Source organism: Mizuhopecten yessoensis, unplaced genomic scaffold (genome assembly GCF_002113885.1).
Source record: "Mizuhopecten yessoensis strain PY_sf001 unplaced genomic scaffold, ASM211388v2 scaffold10989_1, whole genome shotgun sequence".
In the NCBI taxonomy this organism is placed as follows: domain Eukaryota; kingdom Metazoa; phylum Mollusca; class Bivalvia; order Pectinida; family Pectinidae; genus Mizuhopecten; species Mizuhopecten yessoensis.
Window position 1 is genome coordinate 519,674 of NW_018408822.1, and position 23,196 is coordinate 542,869.

Genomic DNA, 23,196 nt, shown 5'->3' on the forward strand with positions numbered 1-23,196 from the left:
TTTATTATGTCTATTATTCTTAGTTAGTATCGCCTCAGTTCCTGTTGACTTTTCTGTACTGAATTTGAGTTCCGATTTGGGCATTGTTTACCCATATAATTGGATATTTTTTTAATTTATGTTGGCATATTATCGTGGTACTAGCTCTGTTATCAGTATACATGTAAATGTTATGAGTCTCGCGTGTATAGTGTACTGTTAGTTGACGGTACAATGTAATCCATTACACCAAGCCATCCTTTACATCATGGTTGATACACATCAATCCGACAACGTTTATATGAGAGCTTTCCATGACGACAGCGGCAGTTGAGATTTGTTCTCACATTGCCGTTTAGATTAAAAGAGAGTGATTATTATCCCATTTTGAATGCCTGAACACTTCTAACCAGATGCCTAGTATTAAAGTGCATGTGACTTATACATAGTCTATTTATTTCACTGTATAGCATAAAATAACTGTCTTCAGTGTTTAAAGCGAAATATTTTTTTCTGGATGTTGCTGTCGGTATGCTTGGGATAAAGATTATTTGTTTATACTGGTGATTGTAAAGGTTCGTTGTCCAGTTCATACATTTACATTCGTTTCTGTCTATCCCTACCCGTGTTATTGTCTGTTTCGGCAAAATATTATCAATTTGTAACGTTTTAATTGGTTAATTTAGGTACATGTTCCATTTTGGTGGACATTTTTTTACATGTTTCGGAACATTTAAACCCTTATTTCCCTCTCTTGAAATTCAGTTCCTCTGATGTTTTTTCAATCGACAAAATGGCCATAAGGTGCAACAAAGTTGTTTTTTTATATTTGACATTCTGAATAGAATTACCACATTTCAATAGGTGTTTCGTTACTTCCTATTTGAATGTTTCTATAGTAATCATCAGAAGCCATGCTATCGGAAGGTTTCCATTTACCAGATTGTATGCGTGTGTGTTGGGGGTGTCGTAATGTCAAGACTGTTCCTATCGTTATCTTTTTAAAACGCCACAATTATTAATTATGTTTTTTACGTTATAGGTGCCTTAGGTATCAGACTCCCCGTATTTTCCTTTCCTATGCTGTTTGTGCTGTATGGGTACGGCATTCGCTGGAAACGTCAGGAGCGGAAAGACAAGGTTCGTCCAATTAACATACACTTTTATCTCCAAATCGTTTGGTAAATTGATACTTTGCAATTAACAATAAAAGTGTTTTGATTTTATTTGTATCATGTTGAACAGATGTATTCAAATTTGTAATAGAAACGAAACGCCTTCTGGAAATCATCATAATTTCGCGAGAGATTAATTTTTGCATTAACTTGTGTTCAGAGTCGGTCCCCAATATATCTCTTTTGTCAGTAGTATTTTCATGATAGCTATTTTTAATTATGAAAAAGCGTCCTTTTCCTTGAATGCAATTGTTCAGAAAACTAGTTACATGTAGTACTTACAGGTAGGGTTTGCGAAATAAAGTACACACGAAATTTAAGTTATTTACACACTGCAATGGTCCACCAAACATAGACTAATGGATTATTTCAAAGGATATGTACAAATTGGAACACCAAATCAAAGCGATGCATGCAAGCATCAACACTAAAAGACACATAGAATCTCTACAACGATGCATACAACGACGCATTTATAATTCTCTCAGGTACACACAAGTGCGTTTTCAATGGAAGCCATCAAAATCGAACTATACAATAAAATATACAATTGCAATGTATACAATCGCGTAATATAATCTACAATACAAAGGCATTACTATTGCAAACGGCTATTTTCTCGCTTTCTGGTCACGTTAACAATGCTCCACGGAATACATCCCAGAGCGTATTTCAAAAGCATTCCAGTATTAATACATAATTTACAGTTATATAGTTCTAATGGAAATCTTTTGGAATTGTCTTTGTTCTCCCACTAGATTTTAAGACAATAGCTTTAATGGTAGATTGTAATACACGCTGGTCTGGTAACATCTCTGTCTGAATGCTTCTGACAGGTGTCACCAACTTCTTTGTAAACGTGCTATTGATCAGACATTTGATGTGAAGGAGGACTTGTAGGTTAAGCTTTTAATGGACAGAAGGTCCAATTCCCGACGACCGTCACATTCATCATGTTACTAAAGCGACATCCTTCCAAGTAGATCTTCTCTCGAGGCATCAAGTCATTGTTGTAATTCGGCCTAGTTTGTCTCTAAAATGAATATACGAATCCCTTTACCAATACTCATGTTTTCATGTCGTCTATTGAAAGAAAATATATTAAATATATATATATATGTACCGTCAAAAATGAACGTAAGTCACACCTGTATGAACGTAGGACTAGCACAGTTTACGGAGTTAGCTACAGTGTAAGTTACCAATTACATGTATACCTGTAATATGTGTAAAACGTAAGTAAAACATTACCTTACATATCATATCTTTGAATCAAATACGACGTAACATTATATAATATGAGAGGTAAGCCTTTATGCGTCGGTACACATTATGCTTTAAATGAAAATATTTACCTGACAACCCTCGACCTATAGTTTACAGTGCTATATACGTTTTATCATATTTTGTTTTTGATATTTGCTATGACTTATAAACCACAAACACAATCGTTTTCTTGAAGGGGGGAAGAAGAAAGTTAATGACAAATAGATATATGATAAGAACCATTTGGATGTTGTGATAAGCTCTTTGTCGGAATATTCATTAGTTTCTAATATCAAAATAAGATTCAAATAACAAAAACGATAACATGTACTACCCAGACTATAACCTGATTCTAATCAAGTTTGAAGTACATACTGATACATGGAGTCTAAATTTGAAAGTTGTCATCTCGTGAATACTTTCTAAATATTTTTCGACTGAAGGGGACAAGCCATATAATCAGTTCCTGAAAATATAGTTTTGCCATATCATTTTTCTTGGACTTCAATATCTCCTTTAGACTAAAAACATAAACACAGACAGTTACGTCAGAGCTCAAACAATGTAACAACCATCTTTACGGCCTGATCACATTGTTCAAGTTATGTTATTAAGTGTGATCCGGTGACCATCAGCACCCATCGACCCCTTGTCTATTATCTTTCATATAAATTCTCCATCTAGATATAGGAAAAGCCATCTGAAAGGCGAACATGATTTATTAGCCTATGAACTCCAATGATCAAATAAAGGTTATACCTAATTTGGGACAAAACTGCTGAAACGTTCAGAAGAAAGATTTTCATTAGAATTACATTTTGCATTATATGTTCAACATTACATAATTACTTATGTATATTTTCTTACCTGAAGCAATATACTATGATCATTATACTAACCATGCTTCTAAAATAGGATCGCATGGCATACTTGGAAGTGCTCCAGCCTACGACCCCTTACCGTAGGTTCAGATTCCTTAGATGACAGAAACGAATTGTTTCCTTCAGTAAATTAATATACCTAATTGTCAGGAAGTGAGTATGATCTGGATTCGGTAGTGAATATAAAAGAATTGCATTTGCATTGTTAGGGCTTGGGTAAGTCTCCTCATACATGTCTATCGTCCCTTTAATGTCAAGTGCCTTCGAGTGATTTACTTAACATAGACAAATAACAGTTTAGAAAGAAATTTGAATGATAAAAAAATAATAAAAAACGTTTTCAAAATCCTTGGTTGTATATCATTTAAAGCAGAGCGTTAAGCGTATTTGTCTGTTATGTCGTTAATTATTATATCTAAGAAAAATGCTTTTAATTAGAAGAACCAAATTGTTCTTAAACATCGCATTTGTATTTCCATGTAGAACTCCAATAAATGGAACAGCAGAATACGGATTACGATAAACAATTTCCAACACATTCATTTATGATTACCATTACACTAAGAAACCTATTAGTATACTTTATATAATGTTAATTACAATGTTGTAGGGTGAACAAAACAAATAGCAAATTTCCATTTGAAATTCAAACACATTAAATCAATATATCAATTTTAGCAACTAAATGTATAATGTATTGCTGCAATTTTGGATATTTGCTATCTGCACATGTCTATGTTCTACTACTTCATCAACAGATCGTGAAGTCAATGCTACTGACCTGCGTTGCATTGAACGAACGCCTCTACGAGTCGGAGAAGCCTGTTTTACTTACAGTCACCGCTGCCAGGAAGGGAGTATTTTCTGTATCCTTTTTTTCATAATGTGTAAATATTTTATGATAGATTTTCTTTACCTCAAGATGATAAAACATCATTGATATTGTTATATCTAACATGAAATAGGTTGTATATTGTAATGCTGTAACGTGGTAAAACAAAAAAAATAATCTTGAACAGTAGAACAACTTGCAAATATGTAAAAATAAGATTTTTTTGTTTAAGAAATAAAAATGTCAAGTGCAAGTGTTGTGAACATTTCAAAATGTATTGAGTGTTTTACATAAGTTAGACATGCGATGCATTGAGCAGTTTAAAGAAGTTTTAACTGTATTATGTATTATTTGTATTTGAATTTATAAAAGGTTAATCGTGACACAACGTCATTCATTATTGTCCTTATCTCCGTCTAGCTACATTTTTTGTACTTTTGTATGTTCGACTGTGTGGTGAGTACTTCTTCATAGTAAACAATGCTTTTCAAATTTACTGGATTCATCTCTTGTCCGTTTTAAAATCTGCGGAACATACAAATTATCAAAACCGCTATTTCACGTTAACATGTTTGCTGCTTTAGGTGAATTTTTGATAAAAAAAAATGTACTAATTCTGTCTGCAAGTGTCATTTTGTTATATCTGTGCAATAACAATATAGTTTCATCTTTTCCCGACAGCCTGCTCAAATGCAGCTAACGGGGCCTATAAAGCAAGAACTTTGATAATGTATCGAATATTATCATTTTTACTTGTACGCAAAAAGCGTATCCAGCTTAAATGCGATTTTCAAATAACACTTTCCATTCTCTATAACGTCTAATTGTTGTAACTTTCTCTTCTTTTAATTTAATACATGCTTTTGAAACGTGACTGTTTTATATCTATTCACTGTTTCCAGGGACTAAAATGTGCAGTGCTTTTAGACGACATATGTAAAGTTATGGCATTATATCAGACACAATGTCATTATAGAATTAAGAAGAATGTATCTGCAAAGTAACGTGATATCATACGTTCAATCCAAATACAATCTTAGCTATATGTACAATTTTGTATCTAAATTTTATGCGATTTAAGGAATAGGAATACAACATTTGCTGTCAATGGTGTCATCAGTAGATAGGATCGTGAAAATGTCATTTGATAACAGCATCTTTTACGACTTTTACCTTTATTTAGATAAAATGATCAGACAGTAAGCGCTTTTGCTTTCTTAATGCATATATTTTGTAAGACAGAACTCTCAATGATGTTAAATACTTTGTCGATAGGGAGACGTAGACTTGTTACTAAACACTTATATGGAGGAAGATGCGGAGAAGTTTGCAACACTTGTAGAGTTATATACCAAAAATCAGGACTACGTCATACAGGTGGGTTGCAAAGTGATGAGCTGATAACACATAAGTATGTGAGATTCAGGTAAGAGATAGAGACTGTCGGATATCCATAACATGTAAGGAATATGATGGTGCCTTCTTTGGATAAACAAGTTGGTGAAATGGGACAGTCCTTTGACTGATAAGATGAAATAAATACAAATCTCCTGCATACACACACGCAAGCACGCATACACTATACACATAGAGGCACGTACGTAAATGACCTAAGCTGTTAATATGACTTTTAACAAAATTAAACCAAACCAAACCATAAAGCTAAAATGGAAAACGTGAAAACAAATATTTAATAAAAAAAATGGCAGAAATTTTAATATGATCAATTTTAATAGCAAACATGCAGCTAAAATATGTGTTACAAACTAGATGTCTGCTGTTTTTAGAATTGTTTTACATGAATTTAAAAAAATGACTAATTTGGCGGCCATTTTGAAAATGTGTATTTTTGGCGCTTCACGGAAGGCCGAAATTTCACCGTTTGTGGCACTAGATTGATCACTTAAATCGTCATTGTATCGCCATCTTTAATTGTAGCAAGTTCTTTTTGCTGTACAACATTATTATGTTCAATTTGATGAAAATGATATGCAACAAAGTGGAAAATTATACATGATTGGTATTTTTTTTACATATTTATTGTCACTGAAGCACTTTCAATCTTTGATCCATAAAAGGTGAACATAAACACAAATAATAATGGGACCAAAACACCAAAATAGAAATACACGGACTTCTCAGAGATGTATATCCTTTAGAACACTTTTGAGTCCTTCAACAAATAGAGAATATTGACCATTGTTTCGTTTTCAAAATAAAATATATTCCGTTTACGTGAAGCTGGTAATTAGAACAAGAAACGAAAATGATCATTCGGTGTCTTAAAGTAATGAACATGGCATCAACTAAATATTATTCTTATATGAATATATATGCAATAGATGGTACTTTCATTCATTTTAAAGTAGGTGCTGTTTGATTTAAATCTATTATTGAGACTATAAATTATAGATATATATCTCGAACTCAAATTTCTCGCTAGTATATATTCAAATACCAAAACGTAGCACATACTATACATCTGCTGTGCTTGTCTCTTGATAAATATCCCTTGCAAATAAGTCGATTTTATGTCAATCGCAAAATTTAAGGGTTGTGCAGTATAATCAATACGAACTTAGTAAGGTTGAATTTTGCTGTCGGAATACCGACATCCTAGTTCCATAGACATTTGCAAAAATATATTCCGTTTACGTGAAGCTGGTAATTAGAACAAGAAACGAAAATGATCATTCGGTGTCTTAAAGTAGTGAACATGGCATCAACTAAATATTATTCTTATATGAATATATATGCAATAGATGGTACTTTCATTCATTTTAAAGTAGGCGCTGTTTGATTTAAATCTATTATTGAGACTATAAATTATAGATATATATCTCGAACTCAAATTTCTCGCTAGTATATATTCAAATACCAAAACGTAGCACATAATATACATCTGCGGTGCTTGTCTCTTGATAAATATCCCTTGCAAATAAGTCGATTTTATGTCAATCGCAAAATTTAAGGGTTTTGCAGTATAATCAATACGAACTTAGTAAGGTTGAATTTTGCTGTCGGAATACCGACATCCTAGTTCCATAGACATTTGCAAAAATATTGTCCAACCGCCTGAATGTGAAGCAGATACAAAAATTACACACACAGCAGAAGATTTGGGACATGCCACTGTTTGCAACTTCTTTCCTGGGGCGATCGACATATTCTTCCTGTGAACACAACACGCAGCATACTTGTGTCACCTAACAGATGCTGCTTTACGGTTTTAAACTGTACTTGGGACTTTGACTACAAACAACCGAAGGGCTTGGCACACTTTAGCAGCAGATTTTTCCAAGATGCCCTATTCATCTCTGTCTAAATCTATCTAATGGAACAGACACATTGCTTTGTTCGCTAAAACTTGTCAATGGTGTGGGCGTAAACACAAACTGGAATTCTGACAGAACCTTCGATATGCAAGTCTCAAGCCTCAATAGCCTTGGTTTTATAAGCAATTAGTAGACAAACATATAAGCATACGAATCTTACACTTAAATATTGATTTTAAGATGTATTTATCGCCAGCATGCCGGTATGATTTAACACTATACGTCAATAACGATTTCTTTAGATGTACGCAATCAGTAGATATACGCGTAGTCACTAAACACTCCGATACACAATACACCATAGTTGCCATATACTGCTTACTTAGTAGAATCAGCGAAATTGTGTTTACTGTGAATGTTAAAACAATCTTACACTTGTGACAGAGACCACTCAACACCTTCTCTGTAAACGTAACGTGAAGCCGACTGCAACATAAGCCGCCAGTGGCTACTTGTGTTGGGACATAAAATGTCGGCTGAGCTCATACTGAAAAAGAACGATCCCGTTAAAATGTCTGTAAATGCATACGATAATCAACTTTTCTTATTGCCTCTCCTATTCCTTTCTTGCAAAACAATACATCACTATTATCCGTCGCAGACAAAATCCTTTCAGTTTTTTAAATGCAATATGTTTACCCCTGATCTCAGAGTTTCGATAAAATTATATTGTCTTATTTCTCCACGTGTCTTTTGTATTTTAATATAAATGAATATATTATTATGATATCTTATTTGTTCTTGTCTGCAAATATTACTTCGTTAATTGAAACAACAATGCTAAATTGTTTAATTGAAGAATAGCCAGTCATTAGTCGAAATGAATAATGAATGCAGAAGCAAATATGTTGCGCTTTTGTGATACATTTGTATTACCAGGCCTACCACTATTTGAATTGCATCAATATTTGAAGATGTCTTTAAAATAAACTCTGCTTGTCATTAGATATGCTTCATTTCGTTTCAAATATTCCATAGATATTAGATAAGATATATCATCACCGTTGCGATAGGGGAACAAGTTTCTTTGCGAAACGTATCGAGTGGAAACAAAATATCCTGTTTCCCTTCTACGTGTACAGTATAAAATACAATAATAATTAGACTGCAGTAAACGTTATCAGGCAATCGTGCAATTGTTGTTATTCGGAGTTTAACAGTTATTGTATACCTTACTCGCTAAGGTCCCGAATGAGGAAAATGTGACCAGAAAAAAACGTTCACGTCACGTAATCAACTTTATATCTAAACAGATATAAATCAGAAATATCAAAATGGGGAAATATTTGATACAACACCATAATAGAATACTCTTCTGAATGTGTTACTGACACAAATGTGATCTTAGTCAGATATCAATGTGATAAGCTATTATGTCCGCTTCTTTGTACAGGCTACAATGGCCGAGCGATTGTGTGTGATGCTGTCGGCACCCTACCTACATCGAATGCTTCAGAAACAGCTGCCCAAGTCCTCGAAGCAGCGCCACACCAACCACACCTTCTGTCTGTGTCAATTCATCGAACTTTTCATTGAGGACTTCTTCGCGTGCCTCACAAAGAAGAAAATGGCGAAGGAACTTCGTTTAGTTCTACACAAACATCTCAATTTCCTTGTTAAAAAAAAAACGCTACGAGAAAACGAGGACAAACTAGCAATCAGTGAAGACTTCAGTTTCATTTCTACGTAATCGGTCATGAAATTTTAAATGTTGCACATTAAATATTTGTTTGTATGTTTTTTTTGGGTTTGCATTTATTTTTCAAACAAGATTATATTGATACAGTAAGATTATAATTTAGGCATCAATTGGAGAATACGAAAGAGCAATAAGACAAGAATCTTTAAATATGTGCTGTAGATCTGTCACTAAGAAATGTTATTATATGCATGGACATTTCTCGCAATCACATTGGTAGGATCCTATACACGTGACCAGTCCACAAAAAAAACTCATGTAGACTGGTTATCCGGTGAATATCGATTTTTAAATATAGCCTGTATGGAAATTCCCCGGAACCTGTCATAGCGCATGCGCAGTTAGACTGGAACGCGATCTGTCAGACGACATTCGAAGATGGCTGCTGGCGAACGTTTCTCCTCCGTTAGGAAAATTACCAAAACTATTCGAGGATAAAGATGCTGTTAGCCATTGAACACGCAGTGCATGTCCTTCATGCGTATCTTAAGAAAAAGAACCCAGACGATGCCTTCGAAAGCTACAATGATGAACTGTTGTATTCAAACCTGGCTAAATTTTACACGGAGGCTCGCGTACAAAAATCAGAACCTTTTGTTTTGTTTTGTTTTATTTTATTGTTGAAGCATATAATAAAACAGTTATGGGCTTTTGTGCTGATAAATACAATGTGATATGAACCTGAAGGAGTGATATTGACCTCGGCTTCGCCTCAGTCAATGTCACTCTTTCAGGTTCATATCACATCTTATTATTTTTTCATATTATTCCCGACAAGAGTTTGGACAGGAGTGCATCACGTGTCCACCGATAAAAATCGATATTGACTTGGAGCGCGTGATTTTTGTTGAATGACTGGGTGTATCTAAAAATAGAATTATGACGTGTCTCCAAACGAACGCATCGTCCCGCTTCCATAGATTTTTGCTGTGATTTTTTTCCAGATTGCTAACATTACTCTTTTGAAAATAATAAAACAATTGTAGCCTTTGACTTCGGTCGATACCTGGATTTATCGACCCGAGAAAAAATATATTGACCTTGGACTGCGTCCTCTGTCAATATATCTTTTCTCGGGTCGATAAATCCAGGTATAGACCTCAGCCAAAGGCTATAATTGAATAATATTCACCAGCACACAAGTCCATACTTGTATAATGTAGTATGCTACGTACCTGAGTGTTTGTTATTCAATAGGCCTGGTTTGTTAATTAATGAAATAATTTACACAAATAATACCACAGCGCCGAACAAACGGAAACATATGAAGAGAAAAGAAAAATACGAAGCGAAGAGACATCAAAAGGGAATGAAAGGGATCATGAACTTCAATGAAGTCAGAAATAATTTGAGATGTCCTTATTACAAAAAACAATATCAAAGGATCATGCATAAGCACAAAAAGCATGGACTCATTTTCTTATGGTATAAATCAATAAGGCTTCTTTCCATGATGCCATGGTTTTTGAATTAAATGTGAACTAAGGGTATTTCAATCCGTGAAGTTGACTCAAATTTCTGTTGTTTAAAACACAGTCTAGGCTGGTCGGTTAATTACAGTATTGTTCTGGCATTTGCAAGCATTGCAAAACTGTTTAAGTAATTTAAATGTATTTATATAGTTAGGCATAAAATACTGATACATGTCAAACGTTAGTTATCCCTGGTAGTATTGCAGGCAAACATGAACATGTAACATATGTTCAACGGTGGTGCAGTACCAAAAACTCCCAAAGAGCTCTGGAGATTCTAATTTATACGGCGTAGGTAACATTATTTTGGGAAAAAGGAAATACATTTCTTTCGTATAACTCCAAAATCTGGCACGTCCTTAAATGACCATTAATTTGACGTAAATACAAACAAACCAAAACAATACCAAATCTTTTTCATTTTAAAAGGGCAATCTACTCAGGTAAAACAACGAACTAATTTAAACTCTTCTTCGTCATAGATACATAAATGTTCAGTACAGAGCACTGGGACACTACCTGCATACTCGACAATAGCAAATGCCCCTTAAAATTATCTTAATAATTAAGCTCGATTTAAAACAATATATGCATGTACAAACATGCATTCATTTCAGCTACTTGGCATCACATGAGTTTGTGGTTCATGTTCATGTGGTTTTGCAATGACCAAAAATAGCGTGCGCACACCGTGCATACATCGTTAACACACCGTCCGCACATCGTGCACACATAGTGCGCACAACTGTGCGATTTAACAATCGTTTGCCCCGTTGTGCGCTTCTACCCGCACAACTATGCGATTGGGTACAATTTGAAGATCAATATTACGGAATGAAAAAAATACGGAAAGCTCGAATGCATTAATGACAATTGTATGTATTACTGTAATTTCTCATCACAATAATGAAGATTATGTACAGTTTAACAATACGTGTTACCACGGAATTAGTCCTTGGTGTAACACAGCATTACAGTGACCGTTAGACTGTCAAGAATGGGTTTGGCTCCAATGTAACAGAACAGGTACATTTTGTAAATAACAATTTAATGAGTGACCGGAGTTTTACCTGGCCTGTACCGGACACATAGAGCTGATATGCGATACCGTATGACCGTAATGAAAACACAACTGGACGTTTAGTATTTGTTATTTGCATTCGGTTTGCCTATACATGTAGCTCCCCCTCACCTGTGTTTTGACAACCCTGGCCCTACCCGACGAAATACGTAAGCGCCCCGGGCGGGGGAAAACTACGGTCCAGGTACATGTACAAAGTGGCTATGTTTACCGGTATACGGGACTGTGTCGTAATTTCACATGTGTCGATTGAGGTCGTTTAAAAAATACCGAAAACAAAATTTCTAAATTTAAGAAAGTAAAGACATAAAGATAAGCTTACAGATGTAGGGAGAATATAGAAACATACCTACAAATCAAGTTTATATGTTTAAACACGAAACCGTTTATATTGTTAAGGAATTCCTCAATTTACACCAACCACGATTGTTATCGCACAACGTTTGTCCATCGTGCACATAATTGTGCGCAAGCAATGATCGTCCAACTTTCTATCGTTCGCACAACGTGCACACATCGTTCACACAGCGTGCACACCGATTGATGAAGCTAATCTTATGGAAATATCGTTATTTGTTTAAAACTAAACATTATATCAATTGCAAAAGAAACAGAACATGCCGATTGTTGTAACAGAACGGTATGAAGTAGTTCTATACTTGTAATTTAACAATTAGAAACACAAACTCTATCAGCTTTCTACAAATCAAAATCAGTGGAATTTTGTTAAAAGTAATATGCAGTTTTACATAAAAACATCAGTTCAAGGGAGACTATTCTAACTAAAAATACAACAAAAACACTTCTTGACTGTATCAATAATTGAGCAACTCAACGACAACATGTTATCATCATGAGTGCAAAGATTATTAAGAATTAAATCTTTTTTTGTCGATTTCATAGGGTGATGAATTGTTTTGATCTGAGAACTGCGAATCAATTCATGAAGAAATTGTTCAAAGAGCATTTCAATTCAACGCCCAATGAAATCAACGACAGCAAGATTAAATCTAGAACATGTGAAATTCTAAAAAATCTTTGTATTGATGTTATGTAAAAAAAAAAAAAAGCAATGCTTGTACATCATTGTATGACCATCATGTAAGCTGATATTTCAATACAGCAATATTATGATACGCAAAAATACAAAAATTGCATATGATAGAACGTTAAAAATCTGATAGCATGTATTCGTACGCACAGGAAATTTTAACCTGGCAAATGAAACATACATGATTTGGTAGTTTCATCGATCAATAAATATAAAAAAAACAGCGGTGCTTTCTTTTTATGTAATTAAATCTTAGTTCAATATGTCCTGTGCTTTTTTAGAATGATTCACCGTGAACAAGTTACATGCTTAATAAAATAAACCTATAACTCCATTCTATGTCAAGATCGTAATATAATAGGTTTTGACATCAATATAAACGAATTTAGAAATTCATACAATAGTTCCGCTTGTCATGGTTCAAGGTTGCATACCTGATGTCATACAGAACGACAATGAACATATGGTCCATATCTATAAAAATATGCCCACTTCACATATAGTACGAATCACTGCGCTACGTGATATGATATTATTTATCATTAAAAAATAACATATTTGCGACTTATCATTAAAACAATAAGTATTCACTAATCACATTTGCAACAATGGTATAACTATAATACATATAACAAAATGACCACGAGTCCACTACAAGGCTGCTGCGTTGATATCAGTTTTTACACAAATCAACAGTACTGTAGTTGATTTGAGCGCCCATTCGTCTCCGCCACAGTGTATGTGATGACCTCACAGGCAAAAATCAGTTTTCTGATATTGTGTATATAGATAAAGTCGACTGGGTTGATAACAGTTCGATATTTGTTCTGTCCTCCTTCTGATCAACACCATAGGTTGTAGATATGTTGAAATCGATATTCTTATTTTGCTCCCATTCTGAAATCCGTCTGAGCGGAATGCATATTAAGCCTCCAAGTCCAAGATTGATGCCACCGAAATAGAAAATTTATTGACTGCTGAGGACGTCGATTTAATTTAATAAGCAAAACGCGGCATTGATACTTATACAAAAAAACAGCGGTCAAAAATGCCAAACTTGTTTCATAAATCTTTGACTAACAATAACAACCTATGAGGTCATACATTTTGTATCGTTGGATAGATCGACAGAAACGTGAACAATTTACATTTTTCTCGGAACAATTAATTCAGATTTGTTCGTAAGCTTTCAACCAATTACCACGACGTTCCCTAAAAAATACCTCTCTGTTGCAAATATCGGAAAAGGTATGAATAAACTCCCATTTAGATATACACATCTCCCCCAAATTTGTACATGGATATTTATTTCGAGTTTAATATTAAAGTTTAGCTGTTTTTCCAGTTTCAGTGAATGTGTATATATTTTGCCCATTCAACAATAAAAGAACTGTTTACGTAGTTATATGTATGTTACAATGTGTAAAAAACAACCTCGAACCTTAATAATCCGTAACGATTAATGTTTCTTTTAACTTAGTATCCATCAATGAGTGTTGGTCCCTCATGATCGAGTAACAAGTGTTCTCGTACCTGCTATAGGCGATCCAACAAATGAGGACAGTCCCATGCTCAGTCCAACCAACCCAAATGAACTGGAAAGTCTGTGTACCCCCAACAGTTATGCCATCAGTATACTTCTCAGACAGCCAAATACCGCTGTACACAAGTCAAACAAAGCAATACACTTCAAGGCGTCGCTTTGTTATCATGAATATGACATTTATCATTCAAATTGATCAGATTATACATATATATATATTGTAATTAAAAACAAAACTTCACTGAGTCCATAAGTGATTTATTTTTTTAATTTTATGTGTTTTTGATGATTTTAAAAATGTTTTATTTTATCATATTAAGTAATTTCGGTTGTTTTTCATTTTCAGATTTGAATGTATCTTACAAATATACTACAATTACTCATGTTACAGAAAAATAATTAATGATTGCAACAATTGAAAGAGTAAAAGTTTAAAACAACTTAAACGAATAACAAAAATCATTATAATTCCACGAAATGTTTAAAAATAAAACTATACATTGTATTGTGGGGAAAATATCTGTTTTCATTCTAATTACACTATTTAAGATGGTTTTTTTCTCATTTGATTCAGCATACAGATTAAATAAGCAAAGTCAGTAATGTCAATACATTTTATTTCCATAATTACAGCTGAAGAAAATATTTTTTTTCTAGCTAAATATGTTAAATGAACGATTTCTGAGGGTCACTGTCAATTCTAGGCGAGGAAAGTAAATAACGGTTGCTACAAATGTATGGTGGCACTTGTCTGATTTTTCAGAATATCTGACATTTCTGTGTTGTTCATCAGTTACGGGAAGTGTGTCTGTTGCTAGTTTGTTGTTGAGATGAGTGTCCTAGTGTTCTTTCTTTTGATATCAGTGATCCTCGATGATGTCATAGATGCCCATTGATGACGTCATAGTTATGATGACATCACAGTTACTATGATGTCATCAAACAAGACATTAACATCATAGTATCAATGTACTGTTTGTTTTTCACATGCACATGATCTCAAAGCATCATATTTCACCCAAAAAGAAATTGTATTCATGAAAACTACAAACCTATTCAAGTTTTCATTTTTCAGATTACCTCCCTTTGTGGGAGGTTTGAGAGCAGAATTGGTTAATTAACCTGTCAGGAAAATTCATATTACTCGGTCACTATTATGGTATCAGTATACAGTAGAGGGTTGTGGCCATGGGTGATATTTTTGTTTAATGGCTAACCCCTGTATAATGATATGTAAATAAATATATAAAAATAAAACTGTAATAAAATTTGTATAAGCATGATGAAGTGGGCTATGTGAGCTTCACAGTAAAAAAAACAACGTTGTTTCTTGAACAATTATGTACAAGCAAGAAAACATGTTCCATTCTAAGGATCGGGCTCTGTTGTGACACTAATCAATTATGGTGTCATAGTCAATACATATCTGCAGGTGCGTGATCGAGAAGAAAATACCTGGTATGAGGCAACAAATGGGGGTAACGCCTGCAGAATAACGGATTTGTTTTGTGCTCTCTACAAGGGACAAAAATACGACCAAAATAAATCTGTACCCATCGCAACATTTTGGATCTTTCTATTATTTCTCCTCCTCTTAACAATCTTTCTGTTTCCCAGCAGCTTGCTAAACAATACCTCAAATTTTGACTTAGCGTTGAACATTCGCTCATTTTGGGGAGGCTATGAGTTATGTCCCCAAGTAAGACTTCGTGATAATACCGATCTGTATACTTGGATTTTGATCAGTAATTGTAGTTCAGTGTGTAGAAATTCCTCGAAGAAGGGAGGTTAAATGAGTTTATAAAAAGCTCTGATATTCCGTACGTTATATCGTAATTCATCAACTTATTTACATCAAGTATAGACTCCTAAAACAGTGATATATCTCCGACAAACAGAACAAGTGATTCAACCGGTTAAGTTGCTTTATTTAGCACGGTGAGTAATCTCGCAACTTAGAACGCATTGTGCTGTAAGAGGTCACGTTGTTGGGACTTTTGGTTCCGTGTCCAGCGAAGGCAGGTAGACAGACTAGAAAGTACATGCGCATCCTTTTTGTATGTCTGGAATCCAATGCAATGCGCAATACATAGCCTTCAAAACGATGACTTAAATTTTGTATTGCCAATATGCTCAATACATGAATGTTTAAAAATGTAAACCATAACAGACACTATCAATCGCACTCTCGCACCATTGATGACAGAAGATTTGCCCTCTTGATTGATAGGCGACAGAAGGGGAAGACCTGATTGATCGGGAAATGTTATCAAACAAGTCCAACGAAAAGTCCTTCTGAGTGAAGCCTGTTGCGATTGCCCAACGTGTGTAGGTGGATGGTCTGAGAACGTTGACGTGCCGCCTTGGACAGAAGCTGTTGCAGTAGATCCTGATTTGAGTTAATGGTATAGATAAGAAATAGTAGCGCTGGATACCAAACTTGCCTCGACAACAAGGGAGCTATACGAAGAAGAGAACAAGATTGAGCTTGCAACTTCTGAAGCACCTTTTCCATCTAATTGAACAGGAGAATGCGTCCGGGCAGAAAAGCCTCAAAAGGGAGATTTTTTTTCCTTTTTCTTATTTTATATCATGACAAAAACAAATGAAATGAATGGAAAATTACATGCAGTACTAAAGATATGATAGATATAACTGAGAGGTAAAAGATGAACACTAACCACCATGTTGAATCACCTCCCAATCCATCTGTTAAGGTAATATATCATAAAATATATCAATATTGTTGACCAAACTTACCAGCAAATCTATTAATCGGTCACAGGGGAAGATGAAAATGCATCTAGTTTCTGATTGTACGTTCAGTTAAATTCGCTGAATACATCTTTGATATACATGATATATCCTATTTTCGTAAAAACAAAGAATAACGAGATGATATCACCTGGACTGAAACCGTTAAGTTGAAAACATTTTTTAATCATTTTTGTATGGTACAAAGACAAAAAGGATCATTTAATTGGCAGCGTGACAAGAAAAAACAGCAAAGCATCTGAGAAATAGATGATAAGATCGAGAGGGCTGTAATAATTTCTAACTATAGCTAGTTCACTTCATAACAATGCAATGTATCACATATCAGTGTTAAGTGGTACGGGAATGCCCAACTTCTGTAAAGAGTGAAAATGTCAAAAAATGATATTAGACTTAAAAATTATCCATTGAAATTGTGTAACACGTACCTGTCAAAGATGATAGTATAATCAAGCTAATCATCATTAGTGACCGGCCAGTACACCATCCTAAAAAATACACCATACACTGAAATTGTGCATTCTGTTATTGCAGCAATGTACATACACTGTATATTACACTGTATATTGTTTACAACCATTCAAGAAATACACTACATATACAATTATCGCGAAACATCAAATTTTGAAGAACAAAATAGCTTTTTTGCAGCTTAGATTTATATAAAAATGTAATATTCAACACTACTTTTGGGGAAAAACAAGTTGAATTCGGAGCTATACCGGAGCACAAATTTGGCAATTTTCTGGGATCTGTACTAGTACGGTAGCACAACGGTATCACATCGCTAAGACAGGTATTAAGTCGGCGAAAAATTTAGCAACAACACGCGACGGTAGAAACTTTTGAACCTAACCAACATTTTTCGTCGTTGCGCTGCCGGAGCGAGCAACAGGACTACAACGGCAGTACATCGGAAGTTCTCCGGTATGGCTTCGTTGATATCGGTAGAGCACCGGAAGCGCCCCTTAATGGATCGGCGGCTCTCCGATGGCCTCATTGTGTACCGTACTGGTACCGTAGTACTACCGAATACCACCGAAGTAGTACTGATTCGCCACCGATGTACTAACGATGTAATACCGTAACATCGGCAGCGCAACGGTATCACTCGGCTATATCTCCTGTCAACGTTGGCACATCGGTACAACAACGGCGGCGCCTCGGTATAACATCGGCAGCTCATCGGTAACACTGAGGTGTCAGAAAAGTGGTATTCGGTAGCACATCGGCTCTTACATCGGTAAAACAACGGTATCACAACGGGAACGCCGGTACTTTATAGGTATTGACACGGTCAATTTTGCCCTTTCAAGTGCTTTCTCGCCGGAGCTCTGCCGATCTTTTCGTCGTTGTTTATATTTTGCTCCGGTTTACATGTAGTCCCGACGAGGTACATCGGAAGTGTGTGACAGGCCATTAAAGGAAGAGGGACTTATAATGGCCTTGTATTCACTAAACAAGCAGGGTAAGTGCTCTCGACGTTATCTAAAGTCTTCAGACAAACTTCAGACTCAAAAATGAACAAAGGGCTAAAACTATGCAAAACATGTGGTATCAGACACAATTTCATAACTCAACACTCTGCCTTACAAAGAGGCACTAAATATACATACGATAATATCTGATATGGCCTGGGCACGGTTACCACTAGTGAAATCGCGGCAATAACGGCCAAACTCTGTATGTAGCAAAAAACATTATTTTAGTTTGCGATACTCCGATATCCTGAGGTAATTTATTAATTATTTCGCAATTTTAGGTAGTACGGTATATTTTGTAAGCATAGGATAAAGAAAACACTGACCGACAGTCCGATTGACAAAGGAAAGGTAAATATATATATACAACTCACATTTTGCTAAGGATCACTTTTATTTTTGGGCATATGTGAAAATAGATAATTTATTTGGTTTATACTGAGATCATTTTGAAAAATGTATTGTTCTTTTAATTCATCAACATGCAAAAAAATTCGTAATTACAGTCGGAAAATGAGCCACAGGGAAAGGATTACCTTAACATTTTTAACAACAGAGTATTCTTAAAAACCCTGAAATTGAACAAAACTCTTTTTTTTCTTGTTTTAGTATCGAGTGTGACCGCATGAGCATCAATTACAGCTTCACAACGTCTGCGCATGCCCCGAATGAGATCGCGTATCCGGTTTAGTGGGATAGCGTTCCACTCATCTACCAAAGCTGTTCCCAGCTCCTGGAGCGTTCTTGGCTGAACATTTCTGGCAGAGAGAGCTGTCTGCAGCATGTCCCACACATGCTCGATGGGAGTGGGCTGGCCAATCTATTCGTTGAATAGTCTCTTGCTGTAGATACTGCTTAGTCACCCTTGCTCTATGTGGCCTAGTATAATCGCCCATAAGGATGAAGTCAGGGCCGAAAGCGCCAGCGTGGAGTCTGACATAGGCATCAAGAATGTCATCGTAGTAAATCCGGACCGTAACGGTACCATTATGGACGACATGGAGGTCAGTTTTCCCAAGAAGTTTTATGCCTCCCCACACCATCACTGAACCTCCGCCATAGCGGTCATGTTCCACAACGTTACATGTTTGGAACTTCTCCCCAGGTTGTATCCATACTCTAAAGCGCCTGTTGGTGAAGTCGAGGCAGAATCTGGATTTGTCAGTAAAAGGAACCGGTTCCCATTCCTGAAGAGTCGAAGTGCTGTGAGCTTGGGCCCAATCTAATCGGTCCCTAACATGGCGGGCAGTTAAGGGAACTCCTATTGCTGGTCTACGTGACCTTAAACCAGCATCATGAAGACGGCTCCTAACTGTCTGAGTGTCTACTCGGGTAAAAGAAGCATTTAGAAGGTAATTTCGTGAAGCTGTGGAAGTCTAGAACCTGTGACGCCGTGCCTGTATGAGCAAAAATTGGTCTTAGCGCTGCGTTGTAGCCCTAGAACGACCTCCAGCATGACGTCTGGAAGGGTTTCCGTTAGTTTGGAAACGATTCCGCATTCTTGCCACCACACTTTAAGACACCCCAAGGTCTGCTGCAACCTGACGTTGAGACATGCTAGATTGCAGCATTCCGATGCCCCTATTCATTTCACCGTCATGTAACCGTTGTCTGGTTCGTCTTTGTGCCATATTAAAACAAAAACACGCAAAAAATATTCATCAAATTGATTTCCTTAAAAATTTGAACAACGCCTTACTTAGCCAAGCTTAGCTTTTGAAAGGGGTGTACACGTGGAAAAGCGTACACGCGATTTTATGGTTGACTGAACACACTCACACAGGACGATTAGGAATGCTAATATATTCGCCCAAAACAGCACGGAAGGAAAATATAATATCCTTTCTAACTTTTTCTTCTTCAAAATATAGGTGATCCTTAGCAATATGTAAGTAGTATATAGTTCCCTTCGGTTTGCACCGCTTAGGACTTAAAAATCGTTGAACACTGCGTTTTATGGTCAATTGTTTAGAGTGTGCAGTTTTTAAACTGGCCCCATAAGGAAACATTACATCCCTAGTTTACACAGTACACGTGCATTGACTTCTGGGTATACATTGAGTACAATGCTACGCTACATTGAAGTTTGTCGACATTAGCATGACTAACCTCAGGCGAATACCCGGGGGGAAATAGTACCAAACAATAACGTCTGTTTAGGTCAAATTGTTTACCTGTTCATCATTAGTATTAAAACAGGAACGACACGTGCAAGTGTATAATGATTTTAAGAGCTATTGTTACATAAAGCTGTAACCTTTTTTTCCTGGATATTGAATTCTCTCACCGTGTTAGATATATCAAAACATATTTTTGTCACAGTGTAAATTTATCAGTTTTGGTTTTGACTAATCAAAACAGGGGTTTCTACTCACTGCCTCCAAAGCAGATTTTATTATCAGGTGCAGATTAAGCAACAGCATATACGTGAATTTTTTGGTACATCTTTGGTACTTACACTAGGGTATGTATCTATTAACTACATGATTGAAAACATCTTATGAACAAATCTTTTCAGAAACCAGTAAGGTCGCGTTAGGATGCCAAATCAAAATGTTGGCTGGGCAAGCGTTCCCTCATCATAATATGTCATCAAATGTTATGCTTTTCAATCCTAAACACTGCAGTAACAGCTGTTGGAATTACTTAAAATGGAATAAATAAAAACAATTATTGGTTTCCCGTTCGACACAAATATATTCCACTCGTATTGCAGTGTAATGATATTTGTAACTCGTGCTTAGAATTTGTTAATACATATAAACATCCTCTATTTATAGATGACATTTGACGAAATGTGTGGCAGACACAAACTAAAAACAAACATCAAGGCAGATATAATGACAACGAAAAGAGACACACATAATGACAAAAAGTAGATCAACTAGTCATGTAGACAAACCTAAATAAATCAGACAAAAATTAGGAAAGACGGACAGGGGTAAACAAAATAAACCGGCTGAAATCTTGACAAACATACAAGACTTTTATAAAGAAGACAGACAGAAATGTAGAGAGGCAGAGAAAAAAACACAGGTTCCCAACATCAAAACCATGAAGTAAACAGAGATAAATCTAACCGACTGACAGAAAGTTGAAACGACAGACTGACAGAGAAGAACATACGTAGTCAGCAAAGGAACAAAATAGACCGACAGAAATCTACACAGTCAGAGCAGTAACAGATTCAGGGATCGATCCATGGCTGGTCAAGATGTAATCTGAAGGGGAAGAGCTGACAATTTCGTGGTTTTAATTGCAAAGGTTTGTTGATGTTCTGAAGTCATCAAAATCTCCCTTAGAATCAAATATTGTCCCACACAGAATCACAATACCATGGGCAGCCGGGAATGTAGACAGAAACGAATACAAACAACAAACAAGATGTATACCTGAGGCAGACAGAAATCTCAATAAATGGACGACAGATTTATATTGTTTATCTGGAACAACATTAACATATTGGCCATTGCCACGAGCATATTTTGTTTTTGCACAGGAGGAACTCCTTCTGAAAATGAAAATTACCAAATTTATAAACTTTAAGGATAGCTTTTCTTCAGCTTCATTCAAATTCCATTTGTCCTACAAAACACAGGTACTTTTATATGTTTGTTTTGAAGACAAACAGGAATTGAAATCTTTTGTTGCGATATTTCGAAAACGTCTGTATCCTTTGTTTGGCAGAGAGTGCAAATGGCTTTGTTCTCAAAAACTCAAGACATTTAATAAACAGTTTCTACGTGTTTGATAGATTTGTGATATGTTCATTATGCAAACCATGTGTTCCATAGATTAATGAAGATCATAAAGACCATGACATAAAAATATGTATTCTGAAAAACGGAAGAAAGAAAGTTGTGTATAAAATACAGTATGTATATGTAAGCACTTTCATGCTACAGAGGAAACTTCAAATGTATTGTTTGTATTGCTATAGTAGTATATTGCCATGGTTATTCCAACCTGTAAACAATGCACTCGGGTACGATTCACGTTTGTCTCTGATTGGAAACGAATGGTTTAATAACACTTCTTCATTTCGATTGCAATATCTTTCCTCTTCACAAACACAGGTGCCTGAAATCAGGTTTGTTTTGCAGAGTCTTTTGCTGCATCGTTACATTATTGAAATCACTAAAATTGCTTTTCAAAATAAAATATCTTTTCACTTCTGTAACATTAATAATTATTTTGTTATTTTGTTTAAGAAGAACAGACAATTTAGTGGTTCCATTGTTGTTTCGATTTAGCAAAAGTCAATAAAAATATCCAAACCCTTGTCCCTGTGCTCACAAACTGTTTAATTTCAGACTGAGACTTACATTTGGCAAAAAACAACGTTATCCTTACCGTGGAGTGTATGTGAGGTACGATAAGATATTATATATAAATCCACGTTGCATTAAATGTAAACAGCTGCTTCCACTCACTGGAAGAATTGAGATCTAGTATTTCATTCGGCATGGAAATCTTATCAGTAAAACACATCCCATCCCCAGTAGCACCAACGGTTGATTTGTGAGTGTGACATTTAACTCAAATTAGGGTTTGTGGCAAATGATTTGGAACAACAGGGGGCTACAGGCATATATTTCATTCACCGATAAATCAATTATCTGTAAA

General features: G+C 35.5%; 1 protein-coding gene across 1 annotated transcript in view; it reads left to right on the top strand.

Moving 5' to 3' along the window:
• The window catches only part of LOC110464455, an 86,876-nt gene extending 77,692 nt beyond the window's left edge, over window positions 1–9,184 (top strand). Inside the window, exons 6-10 of the mRNA XM_021519674.1 lie at window positions 1,022–1,119; window positions 4,060–4,167; window positions 4,554–4,589; window positions 5,409–5,510; window positions 8,862–9,184. Of these exons, the coding sequence (XP_021375349.1) occupies window positions 1,022–1,119; window positions 4,060–4,167; window positions 4,554–4,589; window positions 5,409–5,510; window positions 8,862–9,158 (641 nt within the window). The 3' untranslated portion in view covers window positions 9,159–9,184. The remainder of the gene's footprint in view (window positions 1–1,021; window positions 1,120–4,059; window positions 4,168–4,553; window positions 4,590–5,408; window positions 5,511–8,861) is intronic.
• Window positions 9,185–23,196: the final 14,012 nt, after the last annotated feature.